The 26,472-nt window shown below is 39.6% G+C and overlaps 4 protein-coding genes across 4 annotated transcripts; 3 read left to right on the top strand and 1 right to left on the bottom strand.

Moving 5' to 3' along the window:
- Positions 1–350: 350 nt before the first annotated feature.
- prpf19 (pre-mRNA processing factor 19) lies at positions 351–6,247 on the top strand. The gene is made up of 16 exons (XM_054597681.1): positions 351–537; positions 723–872; positions 1,971–2,047; positions 2,641–2,782; positions 2,957–3,030; positions 3,142–3,207; positions 3,326–3,367; positions 3,521–3,595; positions 3,694–3,769; positions 3,859–3,968; positions 4,123–4,278; positions 4,378–4,447; positions 4,539–4,712; positions 4,940–5,022; positions 5,235–5,340; positions 5,442–6,247. Exons 1-16 carry the CDS (start codon positions 519–521, stop codon positions 5,537–5,539), a joined length of 1,518 nt encoding a protein of 505 aa, XP_054453656.1. The 5' UTR covers positions 351–518; the 3' UTR covers positions 5,540–6,247.
- Positions 6,248–6,986: 739 nt separating this feature from the next.
- tcirg1b (T cell immune regulator 1, ATPase H+ transporting V0 subunit a3b) lies at positions 6,987–15,119 on the top strand. The gene is made up of 21 exons (XM_054597171.1): positions 6,987–7,136; positions 8,127–8,249; positions 8,548–8,626; positions 8,731–8,879; positions 9,003–9,098; positions 9,225–9,286; positions 9,372–9,498; positions 9,638–9,720; positions 9,829–9,922; positions 10,134–10,346; positions 10,440–10,590; positions 10,715–10,854; positions 11,062–11,219; positions 11,310–11,400; positions 11,497–11,615; positions 11,743–11,956; positions 12,571–12,681; positions 12,759–12,854; positions 12,968–13,088; positions 13,263–13,434; positions 14,265–15,119. The coding sequence occupies exons 2-21, from the start codon at positions 8,133–8,135 to the stop codon at positions 14,356–14,358; spliced, it is 2,487 nt and encodes an 828-aa protein (XP_054453146.1). The 5' UTR covers positions 6,987–7,136; positions 8,127–8,132; the 3' UTR covers positions 14,359–15,119.
- Positions 15,120–16,324: 1,205 nt separating this feature from the next.
- Positions 16,325–17,214, top strand: mrpl18 (mitochondrial ribosomal protein L18; the record flags this gene model as incomplete). The annotated part of the gene is made up of 2 exons (XM_054598042.1): positions 16,325–16,639; positions 16,740–17,214. Coding segments are annotated over 2 exons (393 nt in total), but the record flags the coding sequence as incomplete, so codon positions are not given.
- A 4,160-nt stretch (positions 17,215–21,374) lies between these two features.
- LOC129090546 (uncharacterized) lies at positions 21,375–26,015 on the bottom strand. Its single transcript, XM_054598194.1, has 9 exons — positions 25,555–26,015; positions 24,109–24,699; positions 23,906–23,996; positions 23,554–23,675; positions 23,275–23,334; positions 22,923–22,991; positions 22,519–22,742; positions 21,931–22,090; positions 21,375–21,442 (listed from the first exon to the last, which is right to left on the bottom strand). The coding sequence occupies exons 2-9, from the start codon at positions 24,620–24,622 to the stop codon at positions 21,375–21,377; spliced, it is 1,308 nt and encodes a 435-aa protein (XP_054454169.1). The 5' UTR covers positions 24,623–24,699; positions 25,555–26,015.
- Between the last annotated feature and the right edge of the window lie 457 nt (positions 26,016–26,472).

A 26,472-nucleotide genomic window follows, 5' to 3' on the forward strand; every position in this document is an offset into this window, starting at 1 on the left:
GTAATAAAATTGGCATAAAAGTTTACAAAAAATATCAGATTCAAACTGATTTCACTTTTTAAAACTTGCTTAGTTTGCTCTTTATAGGGTACACATTACTTTAATAATGCAGTTTCTTGAAGGTTATAATGTTGGGATAGGGTAAGTCATGCAGTACTAAATAAAGAAAAACCATCGAATGAGAAGGTGTGTCCAAATGTTTGACTGGTACTGTATTTGTTTGCATTTTTGTCAAATTTGATGTCAGTTAACTTATCCACCCGGTCGTGGTTCATTGATGAGAGCAGTTGCGTCTGTCCGCCGGCAGGGGGCAGTGGAGCGGCGGAGCGGCTTTGCGGGGACGCTTTGAACAGAGCGTAGAAGAAGAAGTCCGTTTGTAGCGGCAATGAAAGGACAGCGTGCCATTTCCAATTTGAGCAAAACATAAGGAAAGATTTACTTCAGCGATAATAACTATCAAGGCACAGTGCTAGCATCATTCCATTCTTAGAAGAGACTGTGAGGACTCTGTTGGAAAGATGTCTTTGGTTTGTGCAAGTAAGTGAAGTTGAATGAACGTATATGACGGAGGAAGTGTGGCTGAGCTACCGCGCTAATGCTACATGCTAACGTGGCTAACGCTAGCCGCCATGCAGTGCCGCCGTCTGCTTGTGATAGTCAACATGTGGTAGTTTTATTGTCGGTGTTATGTGATGATTAAAGCTGTAAATGCGTCTTTGTAGTCTCCAACGAGGTGCCGGAGCATCCCTGCGTCTCCCCGGTGTCCAGCCAGGTGTTTGAGCGCCGGCTGATCGAGAAGTACATCGCAGAGAATGGGACCGACCCGATGAACGGACAGCCTCTGTCCGAGGAGCAGCTCGTAGACATCAAAGGTGAGACTACGGGGAGCAGCAACACATCTGCACTGAGGGTCCAGTGTGTGAGTGAATGTAACAATGTACAGATGCACTGCAAAGTACCCCCCTCATGCATGAATGAATGAATGAATGAATGAACACTACTCAACAACACCCAACACTATAACCTTCATGAAACTGCATTATTACAGTAATGTGTACCCTATAAAGAGGCAACTAGGTGAGTTTTAAAAAGTTAAATCAGTTTGAATCTGATATGGTTGGTCAACTTTTATGCCTATATTATGCTATTGATGTACAATGCAGCAGCTATAGTACATAGTTGCTGATATTAGTTTGTCAATTGCTTGATGATCCAAATGTTTTAGCTGTGGTGATGTTTAAACACACATTTGTACAGATATCGGATGTTGTACTTGCTTCAGTATAAATACCCTATTAAGGAGTACTGCATGACTTACCCTATCCCAACATTATAACCTTCAAGAAACTGCATTATTAAAGTAATGTGTACCCTATAAAGAGCAAACTAAGCAAGTTTTAAAAAGTGAAATCAGTTTGAATCTGATATTTTTTGTAAACTTTTATGCCAATTTTATTACAGTACCAGTCAAAAGTTTGGACACACCGTCTCATTCAATGGTTTTTCTTTATTTTTCCTACATTGTAGATTAATATTGAAGACATCCAAACTATGAAGGAACACATATATAATTATGTGGTAAACAAACAAATGCTCAACAAACCAGAATATCTTTTATATTTTAGATTCTTCAAAGTAGTTGAATGAGAAGGTGTGTCCAAACTTTTGACTGGTACTGTATATTGATGTACAATGCAGCAGCTATAGTACATAGTTGCTGATATTAGTTTGTCAATTGCTTGATGATCCAAATGTTTTAGCTGTGGTGATGTTTAAACACACATTTGTACAGATATCTGATGTCGTACTTGCTTCGGTATAATACCCTATTAAGGAGTACTGTATGATTTATCCTATCCTGCAGCATGTGTTATTGGAACCACAAGAATCAAAATCAAAATACTAACTTGATTTAAGACTTTTAAACGAGACTACTTGTTCTAAACATGAGCGACTTTTCTCTGTTTTAGTGTCCCATCCTATTAGACCAAAGGCTCCATCAGCAACTAGCATTCCTGCCATTCTCAAGTCCCTTCAAGATGAGTGGGTAAGTATTAACTTTGAGGTGGTGGCACAGGAGAAATCCACAACAAAACACCTTCATACTGTAAATTGTACCCAGAGTTTCTGTTTTGAATCAACAGGTGACTTTTTCTTTCCATGCCATTTTTCAATGACAGTTTATTCTATTGCTAAGAGCTTCTAATACAACAACTTAGTACAGAAGCCCTAAACGGACATGATTTAAAAATATATATTTATAGCCTTATCTCGATCACAATTTATTAGGATATTATGGCCGGAAACAAGCTTTGCTATCTGGTCATAGTAGAAAACAAATCAGTTTCAAAGTAGGTGTTAACAAGGTATATAAAATATAAAGATGGAAATTCAATGTATTGCTAACACTATCTATTGTAACAGCTATCACTGTTTGTATAAATTTACTGACGACCAATTTGACCCGAAACATTTTAAGTCAGAGGAAACAACCTTTTGTTTTCTCGTGACATCAAATGAATATCTCTATAACGAAGCTTGTTTCCGCAAGATGACAAAAAAAAGGTTTAGGTTTATGGTAGCTTAGAGATGCTTCTTCTTCTTTCTTTCCTTCATCCTGTTTTCTCCTTTCTGTTTTAGGATGCTGTTATGCTGCACAGCTTCACCTTGCGGCAACAGCTGCAGACTACTCGCCAAGAACTGTCCCATGCGCTTTACCAACATGATGCAGCCTGCAGAGTCATCGCTCGACTCACCAAAGAGGTCACTGCTGCGAGAGAAGGTGGGTTGACAATCTTTGTCCTCTATTGTAGGACATAACACCACTTGTAAAGCACATAGAACAGCTTTTAAACAATCCCCAAGTCTGTCCAGAATCTGCCCCGCTAAAACATGAGGTCATAGATAATATTATGAGAGCATTTTTTTCCTAATGGGGTCTATTTTCTATTTACAGCTCTTGCCACACTCAAACCCCAGGCTGGATTGGTTGCCCCTCAGGCAGTCCCGGCCTCCCAGCCAACTGCAACAGTGAGTGATCGATATGAGTTCAAGTCAATAAGATACTGAACATAAATGTTTATCAAAATCCTTTGCCATTCGTCTTCCTGACAATCTCTGTTGCTGCCCTGTGTATCTCAGGGTGCTGGCGGAGAGCCCATGGAGATTAGTGAACAGGTGGGAATGACCCCAGAGATCATCCAAAAGGTAAGTTGTTTGTTTTTCTTTTTATCTACATAAGTCATTATTTGGCTATAAGCTTTACATTTTTCTTTAGCAGGTCTAAGATGTGTTTCAATATGCTCTTTTTTTTTTCTGTTTGCAGCTTCAAGACAAAGCTACCATCCTCACCACAGAAAGAAAGAAGGTATTGTATTGCTCTTTTATTTAGCTTCCTTATGCCCAATTCTCCTGTAATATCTCAATGTTGTGTAAAGTTGTTCTAGCACATGTTTATAACCGCTGTGGTATCATGTTAAATGCACTCTCTCATTTTCACTGCTTTAATATTTTTCTCCAGAGAGGAAAAACTGTTCCAGAGGAGCTCGTTAGAGGTGAAGATCTCAGCAAATACCGCCAAGTGGCCTCTCATGCTGTGAGTTTGGATTTCTATTTGTTTCTTTTTAATAAAAAGGGCTGTTTTATTTACTTGATGCACATGGTGTTAACATCCTATCTCGCTGATGCCTTCAGGGTCTTCATAGTGCCAGTGTCCCTGGTATTCTGGCTCTGGATCTGTGTCCCTCAGACACCAACAAAGTTCTCACCGGTACATTGATTTCATCCAATGTTCAGCTGCATCTTTCCAATTTCCAATTGTACAATTACATTTGATATCAATCCTCTCGTGTTCTTCAGGTGGAGCTGATAAGAACGTGGTGGTGTTTGACAAGAGCGAAGAACAGATTGTGGCAACACTTAAGGGCCACACCAAGAAGGTCACCTCTGTCATTTACCATCCATCCCAGGTAACGCTTTGTTTCAAACCTCAACCAGTCAAATCTCCAACAAACAAATTCTGTGACTGCACAAAGAACAGCCTTTGAATTATTTTTATTCTTACTCATTTGTTGTTGTTGTTTTTTTTCATCCTTCACATCCTTGTTATCCCTCCCCCTCTAGGACGTGGTTTTCTCTGCTTCTCCAGACAACACCATCCGTGTGTGGTCCGTCACCGGGGGAAACTGTGTCCAGGTGGTGCGTGCTCACGAGGGGGGTGTCACTGGACTTTCCCTGCATGCTACTGGAGACTACCTGCTCAGCTCCTCTGAGGATCAGGTATGTGTACTGACAGACCTCAAGTTATATTTAAAACTGAAATACAATTGACCTCTTCACTGGTTAACCACACTAATATTATTCATCACTGTTCTGCAGTACTGGGCCTTTTCTGATATCCAGACCGGTCGCGTCCTCACCAAAGTTACTGATGAAAGTGCTGGCTGTGGTGAGTGCCTCAATGTAAACGTGTGTGTTTGGCAGTTTGACTAGCAGTTCTTCTGTTTCCAGGTGGTAATGTTTCATTCTTCCCCTTACAGCTCTCACCTGTGCTCAGTTCCACCCTGATGGTCTCATTTTTGGAACTGGGACGGCTGATTCCCAAATCAAGATCTGGGATCTGAAAGAGCGCACCAACGTGGCCAACTTCCCAGGCCACTCTGGCCCCGTCACCTCCATTGCTTTCTCTGAGAACGGATATTATCTGGCTACAGGTTAGAACCACTAGGCGTTTTTAACACTTTGTTTCTGCTAATCTTTGATGATCTACGTTGGGTTGCAAAGTTGCAGGAACATTTGGGAATACCAAAAAATTGCTCCCCTTGCATTAATATGTTAAAGTTCTACAAGCATCTTGTTTTTCCACCAAAGGGATCTGGAACTATACATTTAATTGATTGCTTTAAATACGCTCAAATGATTGTCTGGTCCTGTGCTCCAGGTGCCCAGGATAGCTCCGTGAAACTGTGGGATCTGAGGAAACTGAAGAACTTCAAGACTATCACTCTGGACAACAATTATGAGGTAAGAAATTGCTAATTAAAAAAAATGTATGAGCTTAGCAAGCATATTACTTGATACATCCTGTGCGTGGTTTTAACTGAGCATGTGAGGAAATAATCATGCATTTTTTTTTTACACTGAGTTTGGTCTTGGCTGCCATTCCTCTTTTCACTAGGCTCTCATTCCTCTGTGCCTCTGAATCTCATTCCTTTGTGATTTTTCTTCGGTTTCAGGTGAAGTCCCTCGTGTTTGACCAGAGCGGAACCTACCTGGCTGTTGGAGGGTCGGACATCCGTGTCTACATCTGCAAACAGTGGTCCGAGGTCCTCAACTTCACAAGTGAGGGGGAAAAAACAATTAAAATGTTCATCCAGTATGCATGTCATATGGTGTTGCTAAGTAGCAGATTTCTGACCTTGCTTTTGCCTTTCTAATTGTAGACCATACAGGATTGGTGACTGGAGTGGCCTTCGGAGAGAACGCCCAGTTCCTGACCTCTGCAGGGATGGACAGAAGTCTGAAATTTTACAGTTTGTAGAGAGTGATAAATTCAAGTTGAAGAGAGGAGGACAATTTAGAGGAGAATCAAATGGTCCCTTTGTCTGATCAGTCTCTATTCTGGGCACAGACCTGTCATTCTTAGAAAAAGAAGAGAAAGAAAAAATCACTGCTAACTTTGCTTCATTAGTGTGTTAGTCCTCGTGTCCAGGAATGAGACCACATGAAATTGTCTGCTATATGAAACCACAGCAGCATGGTTAGGATAACATGTTTGCTGGCATTGTAAGTCTGACATGTATATGATGTGAAATGAGATGCAAAGCCAGTAAAATGTTCTTGTCTGACTTTTTCCGTCAATTATGATTTTACTGTAGTTTTCTTTTGTGTGTGGGGGGGGGTCTAAAGTTGCTTGTAATACAACTCCCAAAGTGTTGTATTACACTGTAGGGGACTGTAATTGTGTGACAACATTCTTCATTATTGTATCTTTAGGGTAAAATGAAAAAAAATGCATCTGTAGTAATATACGAAACAACTAAGCAAAGAATCAGCAGGTGTGAGATTCCTGTTCCTCTGTGAAAAAATGTAGTCTTGTTTAACCTCCCCTCAGTTTCAATTCCCGTTTCATTTGCTCCATTTAAACTTTTGTTGTTTACCAATTGTATATTTCTCATTACTTGCTATTTTACCTGTTGCAACTCTGCCCTTTTACAATAAAATAAAATATCTTTTGTATTGCCATTCATCTGTTTGTCAGGTCAAGACTAAGGGCACTGTTGGATCCTCAACATGAATCTGAATAAATTCACTTCGCCTTTATTTACAGACATTTAAGGAAGTCACACACATTGAAGATGCTCAGTAAGTGCATATTAGTCCATAGCTGCCTTATGATATTCATTTGCTGTCCATAGTCGTATGATAAAGTCAAACTACTGGTCTGTTTGCGCATTATAATTTCACCTGGATGTTTTAGCGTCACTTGAAAATGACACAAAAAGGCCATATTTCACATTCACAAAAGGAAAGTGTCTGTGCTCACCTTAACCCTTTCATGCATAGAGGTCACCACAGTGGACAGCTTTTCAAATGTTGTTTTCTTGTATATGCATGGGTTTTGATGGCATAGTTGCACATCAGCCACTATAATAGTGCTCACTGTAGTGGCTGATGTGCAACTATGCAATAAAACCCCATGCATATACAAGAAAACATTTGAATAGCTGTCCACTGTAGTGACCTCTATGCATGAAAGGGTTAATTGTGAATCCACCAACACAAGTTTAATGTGGAAACCTGAAGCAAACCTTCATCTCATGTGTCAAGTTGGTTCAAGTTTTCACATGAAATACATTTAGTGTTTTCAGATTCTGACTCTTTCATAAAGGCATAATGAGGATATGGATGGTTGTAACACGAAACTCTTCCGGACCCCTCGTGGCCAAATGAGAGACGAACGCCATCTGTCACGTGAGGCTGCAGTAACGTGACTTCCACAAACGGGAAGTGGGAGAACTTCTGATAAACACGTCTGGTTCTTCCCCGGCAGCAGTCACCGGTGTGTCCGTCGGTACTGGGACCGGACAGCCTGAAACGAAGCACGTCTGAGTCCAGCGGGATCAGGAGGCCTGCAGGTGAGACGTGTGACACCTGGAGTGTTTTTATTCCTCTTATCTGTCCATCAGGACAGAAATCAAAACCTTGTGCTACATTTCTTCTTCGTCACGGAATCCCCCTAATCAATCACCACCTTTCCTTTTACGTTTAAACGTTACATCTTTAGTTTGATTTCCATTCTTTCAGACTTGTTTCATTAACATGGCATGTCACCCTATTTCTAATGATTATTCAGAACAATGTAGACTGAGACAGATTTATTATTTTTCTATGTATAAGGTTGCTTGAATGTATGTGTATGTAGTCGTCATTGTTGATTTAGGGAACACTAAGTCTTCATTAATGTTATAACTTTAAAACTAATACAGTCTGACGCCCTGCAGAAACTACACTAGTATAAATGCAAAGTTATGGTCATTTATGGGGCTGTAGTTTCTGTAGGTGTTTTGTCTCCCCCATTGAAATCAACATTGTTAGTCTAAATGCAACACAATACAACTCAACAGCAGAAGATCAAAAAGTTGAATCAGCACGTACACATCAAAATCTGAACATGTAACCTTCATAAAGGTAGGGTGTAGGGTTTATTGCAGATCTTTTGTACGAGTGCTTTCGTTTTAAGCTTGGCTTATTTTATTAACTGGCAACTGAATGTTTCTTTGTATATGTAGCGAGGTTTTTATCCGTGTATTGAAGAGGGATTTAACTTGCAGCCGGAAAAAAAACAAAACCGAGAAACATGTCCGTGCAAGAATGGAAATCCCGTCCGATCATCACAGTCAGGGGGACGTGATGCTTCCCTTTTATTCAGTTTCCTCTCATTAACTTCTCCTTGGTCACATAGAGGCTTTTATTGTTCTTCTGAACATAAATGACCTCTGTGATTTACTGCCGCTGTCCTCTACACTTTCTCCATAATAACCCTCATTCCACTTTAAACTGCTGTACTTTGGCTACATTTGTCACTTTTTCTTGGAAATCTTAATTTGGACTTTGCTTCCGTGCAGGCAGTTATGGGCTCCATGTTTCGCAGTGAGGAGGTGTGCCTGGTGCAGCTCTTCCTTCAGTCAGGCTCGGCCTACAATTGTGTCAGTGAGCTGGGAGAACTGGGCCTGGTTGAGTTCAGAGATGTGAGTTAATTAAACTCTTGGTTCATGAGATTCAAAGATCAGAGTCCAAAACAAATGAAGGCCCATCAGCCTCCTGAACTTGTCAGCTACTGTTTCCGCCAGAATACTTTTCCATGTGTATCTAATTTAGCCCACTATTATGCTTAAAATGCTTGACGTGCAAGCCACAGATTGTTTTCATGTGTTTTGGCTCCTATTACAAGCATCTGATGATCATTACTCTCGTGATGCAGCAAATCACTGTCATCAGGTGAACATGAGTAACCCTTCTCTTCTCCCCTCTGCTCTGATGCTTTAGTTGAATCCCAATGTGAACGCCTTTCAGAGGAAGTTTGTCGGCGAGGTCAGACGATGCGAGGAACTTGAGAAAACTCTTTGTAAGTATTGGCTCATTGTTTCCTGCCTATATTTTCGTGCATGTTTATTATTTGTTAGTTTTGTTGAGATTTTCCCTTCTGATCCTTCTTTATCCGCCCCTCAGCCTTCCTGGAGCAGGAGATAAAGCGCTCCCTGTCTCCACCTTTGCAGTTTCCCCTCCCTCCTCCATGCCCGACACCTTCGTCCCCTCAGCCTCGCGAACTCATCACCATAGAGGAGGAGTGTGAGAGGCTGGCCAGAGAGCTCAAAGAGGTGAGCACTTAAAACAAGGCTGAGATGATGAATCAAAGAAACGCCTCTGTTGTCTCAGAAGCACAATTTCAAAAGAGGTTGAACTTATTGGCCTGACAGATTTTTGTTTTTGTGTCTCACTAGGTGTCCAGGAACAGAGACAGCCTCCGGGCTCAGCTGACCCAGCTCTGTCAGTACCAAGGAGTCCTGAACAGCACACACTCTCTCACAGCCTCACAGGTGGGAAAAACTACATTGTATTATATCATGTACCTTTTCTTTTAAATGTATAATTATTGCGCTGGTGTTAGCAAACTGTCTGCAAACTAAAGCTACAAATAATCTTTCTTTGGCTTCATCTCACAGGCACCACCACCTATACTGGAAAGCCAAGGGCTGTTTGATAACCGCCAAGATATCCGCCTCAGGTAGATCTCATGTTCTAAAATATCCATCATGTGCTTAATGTTTTTATCTACACTCAATGTATTGAATGTGTCTCCTCTCTCTCAGTTTTGTGGCAGGAGTGGTCCATCCTTGGAAGGTCCCCTCGTTTGAACGCTTGTTATGGCGGGCATGTCGAGGTTACATCATTGTGGATTTCAGAGAAATGGAGGATCGACTCGAGCATCCTGAGACGGTGGGGACTGGGAGACAGGGAGAGGGGATCATGGTTGAGAAATAGATATGAACGTTAGTTCTGTTACAGGGAAAGTCTCTGATGATTTCCCACATCTGATCAGTTTTATCACAGCTGTTTGCTGTCTCTTGGTTTGCAGGGGGAAATGGTGCAATGGACAGTGTTCCTCATCTCCTATTGGGGAGATCAGATTGGACAGAAGGTCAAGAAGATATGTGATTGGTGGGTAAACCTTGTGCATCAGTTTGATATGTTTTTTTCATTGTAAATTTCTACACTACAATGTCTGTTGAACCTGTTGAATGTCTTTTGTTTTTTCCCTCCTCACAGCTTCCGCACACAGACGTTTGCATACCCTGAGAGCACTGCCGAAAGAGAGGAGATCCTCCAGGGACTTCAAGGCAGAATTGAAGATATCAAATCAGTAAGTACATTGCGTGCTTATAAAAGCAAAGATCACTGTTGTTTAACACTGATACAATCACCAGCATTCACCCTCTTTTTTTTAAATGTCTGGATATGAACCTTTTTAAAAATTCAAGAAAGCACAAAAATAGCAGTAATGTGGCTTTCCTTCAAAGAAGTGTTTTTTCTTCTGAGTTATTTTAAAACCCTCACACTTCCCTGTACTCCAGGTGTTGTTACAGACCGAGTCCTTCCTGCAGCAGCTGCTGATGCGGGCCGTGGCTGTGTTGCCCCAGTGGAAGGTGCGTGTGCAGAAGTGTAAGGCGGTCCAGATGGTGCTGAACCTCTGCAGCCCCTCCGTCACGGACAAATGCCTGATCGCTGAGGCCTGGTGCCCCGTTGCCAAGCTGCCTGAACTGCAGAGCGCTCTGAGAGAGGGAGGGGTAAGTTGTGGATGAGGAGGCTTGAGATAGATGTGTAAACCCCCTGATATCTCACTCTCTTCATCTTTTTCCAATAATCTTCTCCATCCTCAGAGGAAGAGTGGAAGTGGTGTTGACTCTTTCTACAACCGCCTGCCCTGCTCCACCCCTCCACCTACCCTGTTTCCCATCAACTCTTTCACAGCTGGTTTCCAGAACATTGTTGATGCCTACGGAGTTGCCAGCTACCGCGAAGTCAATCCAGGTACGTTTGCACCCATCTAAACAAGTTTCTTCATTAATGCTTTGAAAGAAAAAAGGATGTGATGCTCAAAGTGGAAGCCAAAAGTGTATTGTAAATCAAACATTTTCCCTCAATGCCTCTGCAGCGGTATACACCATAATTACATTCCCCTTCCTGTTTGCTGTGATGTTTGGGGATGTGGGTCATGGTTTACTGATGACTCTGGCTGCCCTCTGGATGGTCCTTGAGGAGAAGGACCCCAAATTACAGAAAAACAACAATGAGGTAATTTAGACACACACACACGCACACAGACAACCACAATCTTAAGGTTACCACAAGTTCAAATCCCTTAGCAAGTGCCTAGCTACTTTGTTTTAAAAGTCAACACTTTCACATGACAGAATGATGATGTTTTAAATGAGCTGAAACAAGTTTTCGACCTTGCACATTTAAAAATACTGAAATTAAATTGTTCCCTGTGTGTTTCAGATCTGGAGGATGATGTTTGGAGGAAGGTATCTGATTTTACTGATGGGACTGTTCTCTGTCTACACGGGGGCCATTTACAACGAGTGCTTCAGCAGAGGCCTCAGTACTTTCAACTCAGCGTGGCACGTCGGCCCAATGTTTGAGAACAACATATGGAAGTGAGGACATTTCATACCTTTTTAGTTTTTTTCCATTCTCCACACACGTTGCTCCTTCTCCATCTTACTAAATTGTATAATTTCTTTCAGTGCATCAGTCCTGGAAGGGAACCAGTATTTGTCCATGGATCCTGTTGTGTCTGGTGTCTTCACCTCTCCATATCCATTTGGCATTGACCCGGTATGGCCGTCACAATCATTCGCTATTTTCTTTCATGCTGTCATCCTGTTTGCACTGCATCCATCCTCATCCTCTCTCGTTTTGTGTCGTTATCAGGTCTGGGGGCTGTCCAACAACAAACTGACTTTCCTTAACTCGTACAAGATGAAGATGTCAGTCATCATTGGTGTCATTCACATGACTTTTGGAGTCTGCTTGTCATTCTTCAACTATTGGTATGTAATGTTTTATATTTTTGGTGTGATTGTTGTGAGAAAACCTCCATTCCATTTTTTTTCTGACTTGCCTTCACTCATATTTGTTTCCCTACTTTCCCTCTTCATTGTTTTTGTTTTTCCCCAGGCACTTTGGCAAGATAAGCAGTTTGTTCTTTGTGCTGATCCCTGAATTGTTCTTCATGGTGTGTCTGTTTGGCTACCTGGTGTTCATGGTCATCTTCAAGTGGATCGTCTACACTCCTGCCAATTCCAAGATAGCTCCCAGTATACTTATCCACTTCATAGACATGTTCCTCTTCACAGACAACCCTGAGAACCCAAAGCTCTATGAAGGACAGGTGTGTGGTTTGTTCATTTCCCTAAAAGGAACATATCAATGTTTTAAGTCATGTTTTACAATTTATCAACCAGCATTTCTTAAGCATGTAATAGTTTTTATACTGAAGAGTGCTGGAAACCACTGGTTTTATTTTATTTTGTTAGTACAGTATAAAAAACACCTGAGGTTGCCTGAAACCTGCAAATTCACAGTGAACATTTAATCTACATTATCTTATGTCAAAGTTATTTATTTGTTCCTGGGTTATTAAAACTGATCTATAATTGACATGATAATAATACGACATAACAGCTAGCCAGCAGCTAAAGTTATCATATTGAACCTTTTTTCTGGTGTGTGCCTGGGTCCTCTGGGTTTTTTCTTGAGCCTGTTTCAAATCTGTTCATTTTCATACTGTACTGTAAATGAACTGAAACCAGTGAACATCTGGAAGATAGAAATAAAAAGCACTCTAACCCCCCCAAAACCATGGCATTCTTTGGTTTGCCTGCCTTTAAAGTAAATTGTTCAATAATTTCCGTAAAACCAGTGTTGTCCTTCAAAATAGCTTGCTAAAGTGAGCATGTGTTCCTTAAAAGCTTAACACTCAATCCTGTATCTCTTCATGTGCAGATTGTGGTGCAGAGGATCCTGGTGGTGCTGGCCCTGTGTTCTGTACCCTTCCTCCTGTTTGGGAAGCCATTGTTCGAATTCATCACATTCAAGAGAAGACGACGTCAAGTAGTGAGTAGTTCGACGGAACTTTAACTTTTATTTTATGTTGAGTTAAATGTATTTCCTCACAGATTTCTGGTTCTCAGCAACATCAGGAGGAAGACAGACGTATGCTGGTGCCCGATGAAGGCTCCATCAACACTCATCAGGGTGAGGTGGAGGGAGGTGCTGCTGAAGTGGAGGTAAGAGAGAAGCCTAATTAATTTAATTTAATTCACCAAATGGATTAAATCGAGTCAAAAGATGTGCTGTTGGAATTGAGTGAATTAAGTGTTTAATCTGTGTCTGTCTGCAGGAGTTTGATGTTGCAGACGAGTTCATGCATCAAGCCATCCACACCATAGAGTACTGCTTGGGCTGCATCTCCAACACTGCCTCTTACCTCCGACTCTGGGCTCTCAGTTTGGCACATGCACGTTAGTGGCGCTCATACTGACGCACACAAACACACAATATACATACTCACATGATGCACAGACACAGACAGACTTCCTCTTTAAATCCAAACACACTCATACTATTCTTTTTTCAGACTGTTATTCATACACGCATGATGGTTGTCTGACGGTGAGTTATTTGTGTCTCCACAGAGCTCTCGGAGGTGTTGTGGGTGATGGTGATGCGTCTTGCCCTGAGGTGGCAGGGCTTTGTGGGATCTGCAGTCCTCTTTGTGGTTTTTGCCTTCTTCGCTATGTTGACTGTCTCCATCCTGCTAGTTATGGAGGGACTCTCAGCTTTCCTGCATGCGCTCCGTCTGCACTGGTAAGGATAAGAGGGAGAAAAAGACAAAGCAAAAATGTTTAAAAAAAATACTAATGAGTAGGCTGAATATCTGCACTTTGAAAATCTGTGATCGCTTTTGCTATTGTCCATGTATAAGTGGGCTAATTAGTAAGTTATGTTATTAAAAGACCTTTGTTAGACACTTAAAAACACAACAAAAAAATAAGACAGACGAGTACATAACTTTTACATACAACATTACATTGCGAACAAAGACCTTTGTGTTCTGTCCCATGCTGCCAAAGAAAAGGTTTACTTCCTTAAATACAACTCAATGTTCAAACCAGTAGAACTCGTTAGAGATGAAGGAAATTCATCTCTGAAGATGAAAGGCACTTCATCTTCAGAGATGTACAAATTTCACACTGTTGACTGTCCTTCTGTTGACTAATATGATGGAGGTGACGTGTTCAGCTAAATCTGCTTATGTGTTATGTATAAGTTGTGCATCTTGCATGCAAAGTTGACTTTTTGGCTTATGGCTGTTTTAAACTCAGTGAGGCTCCAAAATGAGAAGGGTTCATCATTTTGTTTGGATGAATGTGCTCAGTACATTTCGTGGCTGTGTGCACATTACATTTGGATATTTCTTGTCTGTAAATGGAAATTTGTTCCTGATGGTGGTGCTAAAAAGAAATCGGAAGGTGACCAAACCATCAATAAGAAATGTTCAGCTTCATGTACCCTGTCGAATAAACTGGACAGGATGATGATGATGAAGAGATGTAGAGAGATGGAGTGGGTGGATAAAAATGGACAATGTACTGTGGTTTGTATTGTTGCATGTTGACTTTGCTTCTCTCTTACAGGGTGGAGTTTCAGAACAAGTTCTACAGTGGAACAGGCTACAAGTTAAACCCTTTCTCCTTCTCATCCCTGATCAATGCATCATCTGCTATCTGATCAGCCAAACTATTTCTTAGGATTTCCAAACGGTTATGTTAATATATGTGTATGTGTATTATTGAATACTTGGACTACAACTAATCACGTCAGAATGACTTTGTCTCCCCGTCTTAACGATGGCATTCTATTGCCTGTAGGCTGTGAAATGGTTTAATTGACTTGCACAATGATCATGACCGTAAAGACTGTTATTTATGAACAAGTCCATATTTAATGAATTACAATTGCATTATATGAAATGTAAAAATGTACTTTTGTATCCCCTTGCTAAATTGTTTTTTCACCATCAGTGTTATGTAGTACTTTCTAATCAGTCAGTAACTCAAAAAATAGTAATCATTTACAATGTATGAACATGTCTTATAGACATAAATTATGAAAAGGGAAAGGACACCAATTAATGACTCTATTCTGCAGTTTAAGAGAAGGTATGCTTGTTGAATAGGTGTGTAAGTCAGCCCTGTAGGATTCTTCAATTGATAGCAGGGAATTACGTGAATGATTTTCATGAGCCAAAGACACTTTTTCCTCATTGTCACATCTTCCGAGGACAACACACAACAGGTATTTATTGGTAGTTAAAGTTTTTTCAGGTGCCTTACCGGGTCTGAGTGCTTGTTTATCCTTTCAGTCTATTGGACGGATAACAACTTCCATTGTCATGCCACTATTTTGAACAAAACTCTACCTGGACATTTCTCTCTTTTTTTTCTGCCAGTTTGCGCTGTAAAATGGATTAAATTTGAACTGAAATTAAATATGATTTTCTTGTTTAATCTTATTGTTGCAGTCCTTCACTGAATAGGTTACGTACCTGTTTTAGCATTTATTGTGTCACATATGTCAAATACATTTTTGAAGTATTAAAATCCTTATAACTATAATGAGTATTCACAAAAATAGACCATAACAAGTAAGAAGTCTAGCATTCCTAGCTTTACCAAAATAAAAGTAGTCATTTTATTATGCGGAAAATACACTCTACATATCAAAAGTACCTATTAATCAGAGTGGTATATGGATAACATTGGATTATATTATTGATACATTAACATGTAACTGGCATTTTAATGGAGCTGACTAAGGCGGAGCTCAGTTTAACTACCCTCTGTACAGTTAGTAGGTTAATCTATTATAATGGATCCTATTTTTAAGATGATCACATGTTTTGTATGAAAAATCGTTGAACTTATTAGTTACTGTAAGTGTCAGATAATTGTAATAGTATAGTAGTGGGGTGAAAAGTACGACTGAAATCTAGTGAGGCAATGTTATAAGTATGAAACGGAAATAGTAAGCAACACGTACCTCAAGCCAATTTAAGTAAAGTATTTGTTTAATCTACTTTCCACCACTGGAAGTTATTGTAAAGTAAAAGGGAAGAAATGTACAGCAACGCGTATCTTTTTATTCTGTATGAAGAAATGTACAGCAAAGCATACAGTACCAGTCAAAAGTTTGGACACACCTTCTCATTCAACTACTCTGAAGAATCTAAAATATAAAACATATTCTGGTTTGTTGAGCATTTGTTTGTTTACCACATAATTCCATATGTGTTCCTTCATAGTTTGGATGTCTTCAATATTAATCTACAATGTAGAAAAATAATTAAATAAAGAAAAACCATTGAATGAGAAGGTGTGTCCAAACTTTTGACTGGTACTGTAGTTTTGATGTAAAATCATGAACCGAGTGTTTCATTTCCCTTTTGATGTCCATCACACTGTCAAACAAATACTGCTCATTTAATTTAGACACTAAACTTCTGAGTCAAGATGGACTTGGACTTAATTGCTCTTCCTTAGTCTGCATTAAACTGTGCATGCATTTACAGCCGTAATATAACCAGTTAAATCTGACTGAGACTGAGGTCTTATTTTCAAGGGAGACCTGAGTACTTAAAAAAAAAAAAGAAAAAGAAAAGTCACAATACATAAATTCATCTTTACCAGACATTTAATCATACAGATCTAAATTCCCCATATTACTCCTGTCCCTCTCACTTCTGTTTCACCGTGTTTGTCTCTCCCGTGTTTTCAGGTTGGAGTTTTCTCGCACCCAGAATCATGTGACGGCACACGTGTTCTCCAGCAGCTCTACCGTCCCGGTGCTTTCCTGCTCAACCAAGGAGTGGGCGCTAAAGAAGGAGCTGGCTTCCACCAGTTGCGTGTCGGCGTGCCAGGCTGTGGGCGAGGTGCTGGCACATCGATGCCAGCAGGCCGGCATCAACAGGATGGTGTACAGGGCGATTCCCTGGACGTACCGCTCTGACGCTGTAAGTACATGCAGCGCAAACTGCTGTTAGTAAATGTGTTTGTGTGTCTTTTTTTCCCCTTGAGTTATATTTTTCTCTCCCTGTCTTTTCTCTTTCACAGGTAAAGTCATTCAGGGCAGCAATGAAAGAGGGAGGAATCACGCTTAGTGAACCCAGAAGAAAATACATCGGTACCTGAATTTAGGGTGTCATCTGTTGTTATTTCAAAATGTCCACTGTATCACTTACCCTCAGCTCTTTTGTGAATTAAAACTGTATTGATATTAAGATGACCAGCATTACAGTAGATTACAATATAAAGAGAAACAAAATGAGTGACGAAAGTAAGGTTGCTTGTCCCTGTGCTTTGTCTCTTGTGGATAAAATGTCCAGTAGACCGAAACATCTGCCCTACACCTCAAAACAATATGAATATCAAAATGTGTTTTAATTATAAAACTAGAGTCTAGAGGAGTTAGAATTCAAAGATGTACTTTTACTAAAGGCAATATATGATGGTATGTTGGCACAGTTCAGGCCATCACATTGAATAAGAAGCTTTGTACAAATCAATAAAGGTGATGGATAAAGCAAAAGGTGTAAAGTGAGTTGAACATTTTTTTATGTTAGTATGTAAAAATGTCAAGATTTCAAAATTGATCTCCTCTTAACAATGTTTAAACTAGACACTTCAAGCTCCACTATAAAATATACTGTCACCACTTTTAAGGGTATTATACAGATTTTCTTTTTTCATACTGTGCTCTTTCCTTTGACTTTTTCGACATGCTATAATATGACTGTTTTCACTATACTATAGTTGGACCTTCTCGTAACAGTATATCATCATCTTCAAAAACTTATTTTGACATACTGTACTATGACATTTTAAAGATTTTTTTTAACATGCAACATACTATATTTTTTGGGACATGCGATACTGTGAAATTTGACACAGTAAACTTTGTCTTTTTCGCCAAACTATACTGTGACTTTTTGTTGACTTTCTATACTAGGAATTTTTTTGACATATAATTCTATAACTTTTAGAACACATGCTATAATATAATTCGACATACTATACCATGACTTTTTTAAACACTTTTTTAGACATGCTATAATATGACAGTTTTAGTTTGACCTTTTCGAAACACTATACCATGATGTTTTTAAGACGTTTTTAGACATAATATAATTGACTTTTTTTGACATACTTTTTCTACATGATTTTTTAAGACATGATATACTAATGTATGACCTTTGAGTGACTTTTTTTTCGACATATTATACTAGGCCTTTTTTCAGACTTTCTTTTACATACTATACTATTTTTTTTCGACATACTATACTATCAATTTTTTAGGTCTTTTTTTGACATGCTATAATATGACTTTTTCATGACTTTTTTCTCGACATATACTATGATTTTTTTTTTATTGCACACACTTTTTTCGACACTATACTATGATTTTTAGTACTTTTTTATGACTTTTTGTGACATACTATACTATGACTTTTTATGACGTTTTTTTGTGACATAATATACTATACTTTTGATTTTTTTGACATACTATACTATGACTTTTTTTTTGACATACTATAAACTATACTTTTTTATGACTTTTTTTGACATACTATACTATGACTTTTTGTGACTGACTTTTTTTGATAAACTATACTATGACTTTTTTATGCCTTTTTTTGACATACTATGACTTTTTTTGACTTTTTGTGACATACTATACTATGACTTTTTATAACTTTTTTCAACATATACTATTTTTCGACATACATACTATGATACTATGACTTTTTCACATAAAAAATTGACATACTATACTATTTTTTTGACATACTATACTATGACTTTTTTTTTTTTTGTGACATACTATACTATGACTTTTTTTGATAAACTATACTATGACTTTTTATAACTTTTTTCAACATATTACACTATAACGTTTTCGACATACTATACTATATACTATGACTTTTTATGACTTTTTTTTACAATACTATACTTTTTATGACTTTTTTTTTATAACTTTTTTTTTACATACTATACTATGACTTTTTTTAGATAATATACTATGACTTTTTTATGACTTTTTTCTCGACATAATATACTAAGATTTTTTTATGACTTTTTTCGACATACTATACTATGACTTTTATCTCTTTTTTCATCATACTAATGTATGTCTTTTAAGTGACTTTTTTTCGACATATTATACTAGGCCTTTTTAAGGCTTATTGTGACAGACTATACTATGACTTTTTTTGATAAACTATACTACGACTTTTTTAAGACCTTTTTTTCTACATACTATACTATAGTTGAACGTTTTAGGAACTTCTATAAGACTTTTCCTGCGACATGCTATAATTGTCCTTTATGTCCTTTTCGACATACTATACTATGACTTTTTTTAGGGCTTTTTTCGACATAGTATACTATGACTTTTTTTAGGGCTTTTTTCGACATAGTATACTATGACTTTTTAAGACTTTTTGGTCATGCTAGACTATAGTTGAATGTTTTCGAACACTTTACCCTGATTTCTATAGGACTTTTCTTTGGACATACTAATATTGTTCTACATTCTATATAATTACTATTTTTGACAAAGTATACTATGACTTTTATCGACATACTATACTATGACTATTTTATGACCTTTTATCAACATGCATAAATTGGTTTTTTTCACCTTACTATAATAAGATTTTTTATCAACATACTTTGCTACGACCTTTTGAAAAACTATACTTTGACTTTTAAAGACTCTTTTTAGACATGCTAAAATATGACTTTTTTCATGAAATTTGTATATACAATAATATGACTTTTATCGACATGCTATTAAATTACTTTTTTTCTATAACATTATTCTTTGTTATGTGCAGCGTTTTCTCTCATTTCACGCTTTAACCCTGTTTTCGTGATCCAGTGGTGACATTAAGCATTTAATAAAAGTTACAAAAATCAAGTGGTTGTGTGTATTTTTGGAGCCTTTTTTTGTATGAATGATTTGATTGGATAGAAATTCGGGACATCTCGAAGAACTATTAACATACTTAATTCTTTGGCACAATTATGAAGCAAACTTAAGTGTCCTCTTACTCAAAAGTTTTGAGGATGTTTTGAAGAAATCCTGTAGCATAATGTAACATTCAGTTAAGTGACACTTTTTTTCAAAGCGACTTCCAATAAATGTATTCAACCATGTGGATACAAACCAAAGATTGCAAGAATCATGCAAGTAAATTAACTTCAGCAAATAAGCTGAACTGCTTCAAGTGCTCCATTTACCAACAATAAGAGACAGAGAAAGATTTTTTATTATTATAGTTTCTGCTTTCTGATGTAAATTGGGACCTCAAATAACAATCTTAGGGCTATAGCAACAGCAAGGTAGGCTGCTTGCCCAAGAAATGTTGATGATACATCTGACAATTCATGACCTGAGGAGAAAGGATCAAAACCCAATCGTGTTTCAGGATAGTCCAGGCTGCAGCTCGTCTGGTGTTCAATCGCCCCAAGTTCTCTCACACAACTTCCCTTCTCCGTTCTCTACACTGGCTCCCTGTAAGAGCTCGCATCCAGTTTAAGACTCTGGTGCTAGCCTACAGGGCAGTGAAAGGAACAGCTCCTTCCTATCTCCAGGCCATGGTCAAGCCCTACACCCCCGCCCGACCACTTCGCTCTGCTGCCTCGGGGCGACTGGTTGCCCCGTCGCTCAGAGGTCCCTGCGGCCGATCCACCCGGTCACAGCTTTTTTCTGTCCTGGCCCCTCAGTGGTGGAATGAACTCCCCACTGACGTCAGGACAGCAGAGTCGCTGCCCATCTTTAGGCGCAGGCTGAAAACTCACCTCTTCAAGAAGTACTACCCTGAGCCTTCCTCTTAGCACTTATTGTATTCCTATTAGTTTGTTGCACTTATTTATTGTATTGCACTTATTGTATTCGTATTAGTTTGTTGCACTTATTGTTGCCTCTGCACTATACTTTTGCTCTGGTTTATGCTTTAAGATGCTTCCCAGATAGCATTAGGTTAGCGGCCCACTGGCGGCCCACCAGCGGCAGAGTTGGCGGTCCAACGGCGGTACCCACCGGTTATGTCGCGCTTGTTGAATAGATGAGGTGTGTTATAATAAACTGTTATTTAATAACACATCAATGATTGATCAATTAAAGATACATAGTCGTAGTAACATCAACGCTGGAGTTTTGCTCATCGGTTCTCTGGTGGTCCGTCGGCGGCTCAAAAGCGGCTGCAGATAAAGGGCCGCCCTTGTGCCGCTTTTGAGCCGCCGGCGAACCACCAGAGAACCGATGGTGGGCCACCAGCTTCGAATTGGCCTTATTTATGGCCTTTATGGTCTTATTTATGGCCATAATAATTCAAATGATGTACTAAAATAGTCATCTAATACATTACAACACTTTCCATTTGCCCTCAATCAAAAAAATTACAATTATTTACTGGGCTTACCAAAGTTACCAAAATTTACCAAGGTAAAGACAGCCTGCTGATGAGAAACCTTATAATGTGTTCTATAATTTAGTAATCCAGTACAAAAACATATATCCTCAGCAACTATTACACAGACTCACCACACATAGGCTATTAGGTTCAATACATTTTGTTTATTTCATAAGCATATGGCCAACATGGGCTCAACACTCCCCATCCCCATTCACCACCCTTTTCTGCCTGTCTTTTCTCCCTCCCTCCCTGTCAGCCGCCCCCTTCAAATACAGGGAGACTTCTTTTGAAGCTCCTCTTCAGTGGCTGTGGTTACCACTCTCCGAACGGCTCCTGTAGTAAAACAAAGAGTAAGTGAGATGTTGTGTATGGAAGAATATACATGGATTCACGTGTTTATAAACACGGTGTTGTGAGGAGGGGCAAGACACCAGCAGCCAACCACGTAAGCTAATTTTTTGACCGACAGCGGTTTCCAACAATCAGAGGTTGAGTTGTGCGCAGCTAGTGTCGCGCAGCTGGGAGAAAACAAAAATGTAGAACCCATGTAGTGTATATAAACTTCACTTCCCCATAATGCCATGCGTTTAGGCGGGGGCTACATAAGCTCCCCATTCAACACTCTTCTGTACCGCAAAGATACGCAGACAGCCTACATGTATAATAGGATGCAGTAGTTAAATAAAGTTCAGTTTTAATGTTCAGCACTTTCATGTCTGCCTTCATCAATGTGTATGCGTGCCCTCACAAAATGCTTTTTTTTTTTTTGCCAGGGGTTATATACTTGAACACATTCACAATAGTTTCACAAAATCACTTACTGTGCAACACACTCTTCAGGTTTAGGGACTTGAAAGCGATCTTTCCAGCTGCGCCAGTCCAATTAATTTGGAGCGCCAGGGACCTCCTGAAAGCCCGGCCCAGCATCCTCTTCACTGCGTCTTTGGTGGTTTTCCCTCCCAAAATAGCAAGTATGTTCACCTGAAATGCAAAGACCAAAATTACAGTGGCATAACTCCCAGTCAAACATTTTAGCTGTTTTCGGCTTAAGCTGTTTTGCTATATGGTGACAAAAATGGACAACATGTCATGTATTCAGCACACAACGCTCCACTTGGGAATGAGATTCAAGTTTAACAACACAACAAGGACGTGGATAGCCTGGCTTTTAATATGACGTGGTCAACATTTAAATGTAGTGGGGAAGGGAAAACAGATGTGAAACGCGACAGGTGTTTCAGATGCACACATGGTCTCAGTTCCCGGCATTCATTCCATGATTTGAATGGCATTTTTGAATCATTGAGTAGTCAACATTAAAGCAAGGCAGAGCCACATTCATTACGAGAGCCAGGCTAGGAATTGTATAGCTACAATAATCATATTGCAAAACATTTAAAAAGACATACCAGTTGATTTTTTAGGTCCACATCAGATATAAGCCGCCTCTCCAGCTCATCCAGGTCCTCGGCATTGCTCAATGGCATGTTGGTGTCTTCCACAAGGCCGAGATCTGCCACACCACCACCACCTAGTCTCTGTATCATGGCTGTGTTGACCGCCACCTGCTGCTTCACCTCCTTCAGCTCCTCCTCAATTGTGCGGAGGTGCTGCAGAACAAGTCTGTAAAAATCTATGAATAAAAAAATATATATTAGAATTGGTATGACACAAAAAGTGTATGTAATGTAAAGAAGTTGAGACTGAAATTGCCTGACTTAATCAGGGATGAATGTCCTTCCCACATAATGAGGCCTTCATGGCTTGTTTCTCCCTTAATATTGGCGCCAGATTAATGAAAATGCAGTTCTACCTTGCTGGGGTGGTACTGGCAGAGATGTGGGCGAAGTTGACGGAGGAGTGGTGGTCTGACTTGTTAACTCTGTTGAACAGATTGGAAATGAAAAGGCATACTTAGTACCCAGAGTTCATAAAGCAAATTATGTATTTATCCGCATGGCTTGTGCTACATTTGTTCCCTTTTTACTACCAACAAGATGTTTTATACTACCAAAGCAAAAGGTGGAGAGTAAGGTAATGCAATACCTTTCCAAAACACAAACACATTTAAGTACACCTCATTCCACAATGAACAAAGCAGCTGGCATTTGGAGAGGGAGAGGGGTGTGGACTGTCAACTGTTGTGCACTGTATTATGTATTTACCGGCATGGCTGGAGCGGAAGAGCGGTGGTGCTACTGGCAGAGCAGTAACGGTGGTCAACTCTGTTGAACAGATTGGAAAAGTAAAAGCGTGTTAAGTTACACTTAACTGGCACTTTTAAAGCAACTTATAAAATGAACAAAGCAATGCTATGCAGAGGGCATGGTGGCAAATGTGTGTGCACAAAAAGTCAAAGAGACCATGATAGAGAGAGGAGATAGAGACCATGACAAAGCATAAATATAAAGAAAATGGAATTTCTTTTCAGAGAGATCACTAACCTGAATTTGGAATAGTTTTTTTTTTTTTTTGCTGGTGCTCTTGGGATTTTTGGAGGCGGGGGAGATTCCGATTGTCATCGTCTTCACTGGAGTAGTCGGGCAGGGAAAATTTCATATTTGGCCTTGAGATGAAACAAATTACAAAAAGTTAAGGGTATTATCATTGGTGAATTGATGATTAGTTATAAATGCCATAATGTTACACATGTTAACACATACTCCGCCTTTCTATAAATAACCAACCGAATAAGAAGTATTATTATTATTTAAAAAAGACATCCGTGTGGTACCAGATTTTCTTCCCTTTTAATATAATATTGCACATCATTGTGAAAAAATATGATGATCTTACTTTCTTTTTCTTTTCACATCATCATCGGTGGTATCCAATGACTCTCCTTTTTTTGCCTTCATATAAAAATTGTGGGCCTTTTCATACGTTTCTATATCAAACAACAACAAAATCAAACAAACAACATTCCAATAGTTAACCTGAAACATTTTCTCCCAAAGCAAAACACTACATTATGATGTGTAAATATACACAAATCCTACCTTTAACTTTAAGTATGACCACTGGATACAAGGTCCATGTCTGGGGGTCAGGGGATTCATTTGCTAAGGCAGCCTTCTTGACTTTTCTTGGGTCTTTTGGCAACCCATGAATTTTGCCAGACAGAATGGATAGTAGATCCCCTAACGCAGCATGGCTGATCCTTCTCCTAACTGCCCACTGTGCTAACTGACTTTGTGTGTCGTCGCTGTCATGATGATGATCATCATTATTATCATTATCATCATCATCATCATCATCGTCATCACTCACTCCACCATCACTATCATCATCATTGTCATGGGCCTGCTCACACACTGTAGTGCTACTCTGTCCTGAAAGGGCCAGCTCACACACTGTTGTCCTGCTTTGTCCTGGTAGGACATAGTCCCCACTACCCTCAGTCACTTCATATACCCCTTCCCCCCCACACTTTGCTGAAGAGGAAGCGAGGCTCTGTAAATCCATTTCCACCCCTCTAGCTATTCTTCTACGTTTGCTCCAGTAACTGGACATTGTGCCACGAGTGTTGCCTATTAAATTAAATTCCTAAATTACCTTACAGTGTATGCCTACAGACTGTTGTTGGTCACCTATAAAGAGAGAGAGAAAAAACACATCACTATCTGTTCTTCACAAGAGACAGCTGCATCAACTCACTCTCTCTCTCACACACACACACACACACACACACACACACACACACACACACACACACACACACACACACACACAAAACAGAAACGTGTGGGGCTAGCACTATGGGTATGATAACAGCCAAGGCTTGTTCGAGAGAGGGTGGCCTACCAGAATTGGTGAAACTAAAACGGAGCTGTAATTAACCATTTTTTGGTGACAGGACCTGTGTTAAACCTCATACGCCATCCATAAACCCCAGTAGTCTTAATTTCGAAAAAGTCATACTGTGATTTGTCTTTGCCCATCAACCCACGACATCTAAAACTGCTTGTCGATCAATACCCCATTTCGCGATAGCATCGTTGCTAACCAGTTAGCAACTTACTAGGTTTCCAATGGGAAATTGTATTGCAAGTAAGTTGCTAACTTAGTTAGCAACGATGTTGTCGAGAAACACACACCAGAAGGCTAGCCAAATTGGTTTTGTTTGTTTGTTTACATTTATCATGTGTGAGTAAAATATTCCAGCGCAGCCACTTATATACGAGACGATGTACTTTGTTTATCCTACTGGCCTAATTTATTAGTCAAACGATTGAGGTAACGGTAACTATACAAGCCAGTACCCTACCGGTATGTTGACAAAGTTGTCTTGCTGTCAGAGAATGTCGCTATGCCACACAACAAAAAGGCAACATTTTGGAAACAGACTAACGGTCTAAATAGGCTACATTTTTTTTTTTATATATGAAAATGATGGTATATTTAATTAAAACAGTGGAGATATGGAGAAGAGATGTTTTACTTACCTAGTCATTCTATGTCTGGATCGAGTCTTGATGCTGGCGTCCGTTATTTTCCGTTATTAAACGGGTAGAGTCTAGCGGTCCTCCAGCGGTCCGAGGGTGGCAAGCCGCCACCCTCGCGCATATTGAATGAGTAGAACTAACTCAGTGGTAACAGTAGCGGGCCTCCAGCGGTCCGAAGGTGGCATGCCACCGCCTTGACAGTGCAGCTGTACTCGCACACCATCGCGGATTACCTACCAAAATCCGCCGATGGCCCGATGTGTGTTTTGTAACTGTCAGTGGTCCGATGTCGAGCCACAGTTGGCATACCACCGGTGGCTTGCCGTCCTAACGCCACCAGTGGTCCGCTATATACATGCTAGCTGGGTTGTTTAAGAAAGGAGATGCACTTATGACTTCTGGTGACTAGTAGTTCTCTTGAATACCTTTGTTGAATACACTTATTGTAAGTCGCTTTGGATAAAAGCGTCTGCTAAATGACTGTAATGTAATGTAATGTTTCCACAACATATTTGAAACATTAAAAACAAAATGAGCTTCATAATCAATATTGATTTACTGCTTTTTGTTGTATCAAAAGAATCAGTCAGATTTTATGTTTTCCATAGTTTTGTGTGTTTGAGTTAGGTGAATGCAATTTGACCAAGTAACTCAGGTAGTTAGTGGCTGATCAGAAGACCAGAGGTTGTGAGTTCATCCATTGTGTCGTTCATTCAATTTTGCGTAATACGTGAAAGGAAGAACTGAAATACACAAAGAGGAAAGTTCAAAGTGCATGTGGCAGTAGTTGGTAGGTTAGTTCCTGGTTTGGGAAGCTCCAGGGCCGGGTTAAAGTCCTCATCGTTGTTAAAACACCAGTGCTCAGAGCACCACAGGTTAGTATGTGACTGATTCTCCTCCATTGTTTAAAAGGAGGGG

Source organism: Anoplopoma fimbria, chromosome 4 (assembly GCF_027596085.1).
Source record: "Anoplopoma fimbria isolate UVic2021 breed Golden Eagle Sablefish chromosome 4, Afim_UVic_2022, whole genome shotgun sequence".
NCBI lineage: Eukaryota > Metazoa > Chordata > Actinopteri > Perciformes > Anoplopomatidae > Anoplopoma > Anoplopoma fimbria.

Excerpts from the sequence above, each read along its gene's own strand:
- LOC129090546 (XM_054598194.1), bottom strand. The coding sequence starts at position 24,622 with ATGTCCAGTTACTGGAGCAAACGTAGAAGAATAGCTAGAGGGGTGGAA. Across the intron at positions 23,997-24,108 it reads GGTCATACTTAAAGTTAAAG|AAACGTATGAAAAGGCCCAC; the intron begins GTAGGATTTGTG and ends TGTTTGATATAG. Across the intron at positions 22,992-23,274 it reads CTTCCGCTCCAGCCATGCCG|AGTTAACAAGTCAGACCACC; the intron begins GTAAATACATAA and ends TCTGTTCAACAG.
- prpf19 (XM_054597681.1), top strand. Across the intron at positions 4,448-4,538 it reads TGATGAAAGTGCTGGCTGTG|CTCTCACCTGTGCTCAGTTC; the intron begins GTGAGTGCCTCA and ends TTCCCCTTACAG. Across the intron at positions 5,341-5,441 it reads CGAGGTCCTCAACTTCACAA|ACCATACAGGATTGGTGACT; the intron begins GTGAGGGGGAAA and ends TTCTAATTGTAG.
- tcirg1b (XM_054597171.1), top strand. The coding sequence starts at position 8,133 with ATGGGCTCCATGTTTCGCAGTGAGGAGGTGTGCCTGGTGCAGCTCTTC. Across the intron at positions 10,855-11,061 it reads TACAGAAAAACAACAATGAG|ATCTGGAGGATGATGTTTGG; the intron begins GTAATTTAGACA and ends TGTGTGTTTCAG. Across the intron at positions 12,682-12,758 it reads AGAGAAGACGACGTCAAGTA|CAACATCAGGAGGAAGACAG; the intron begins GTGAGTAGTTCG and ends TCTGGTTCTCAG.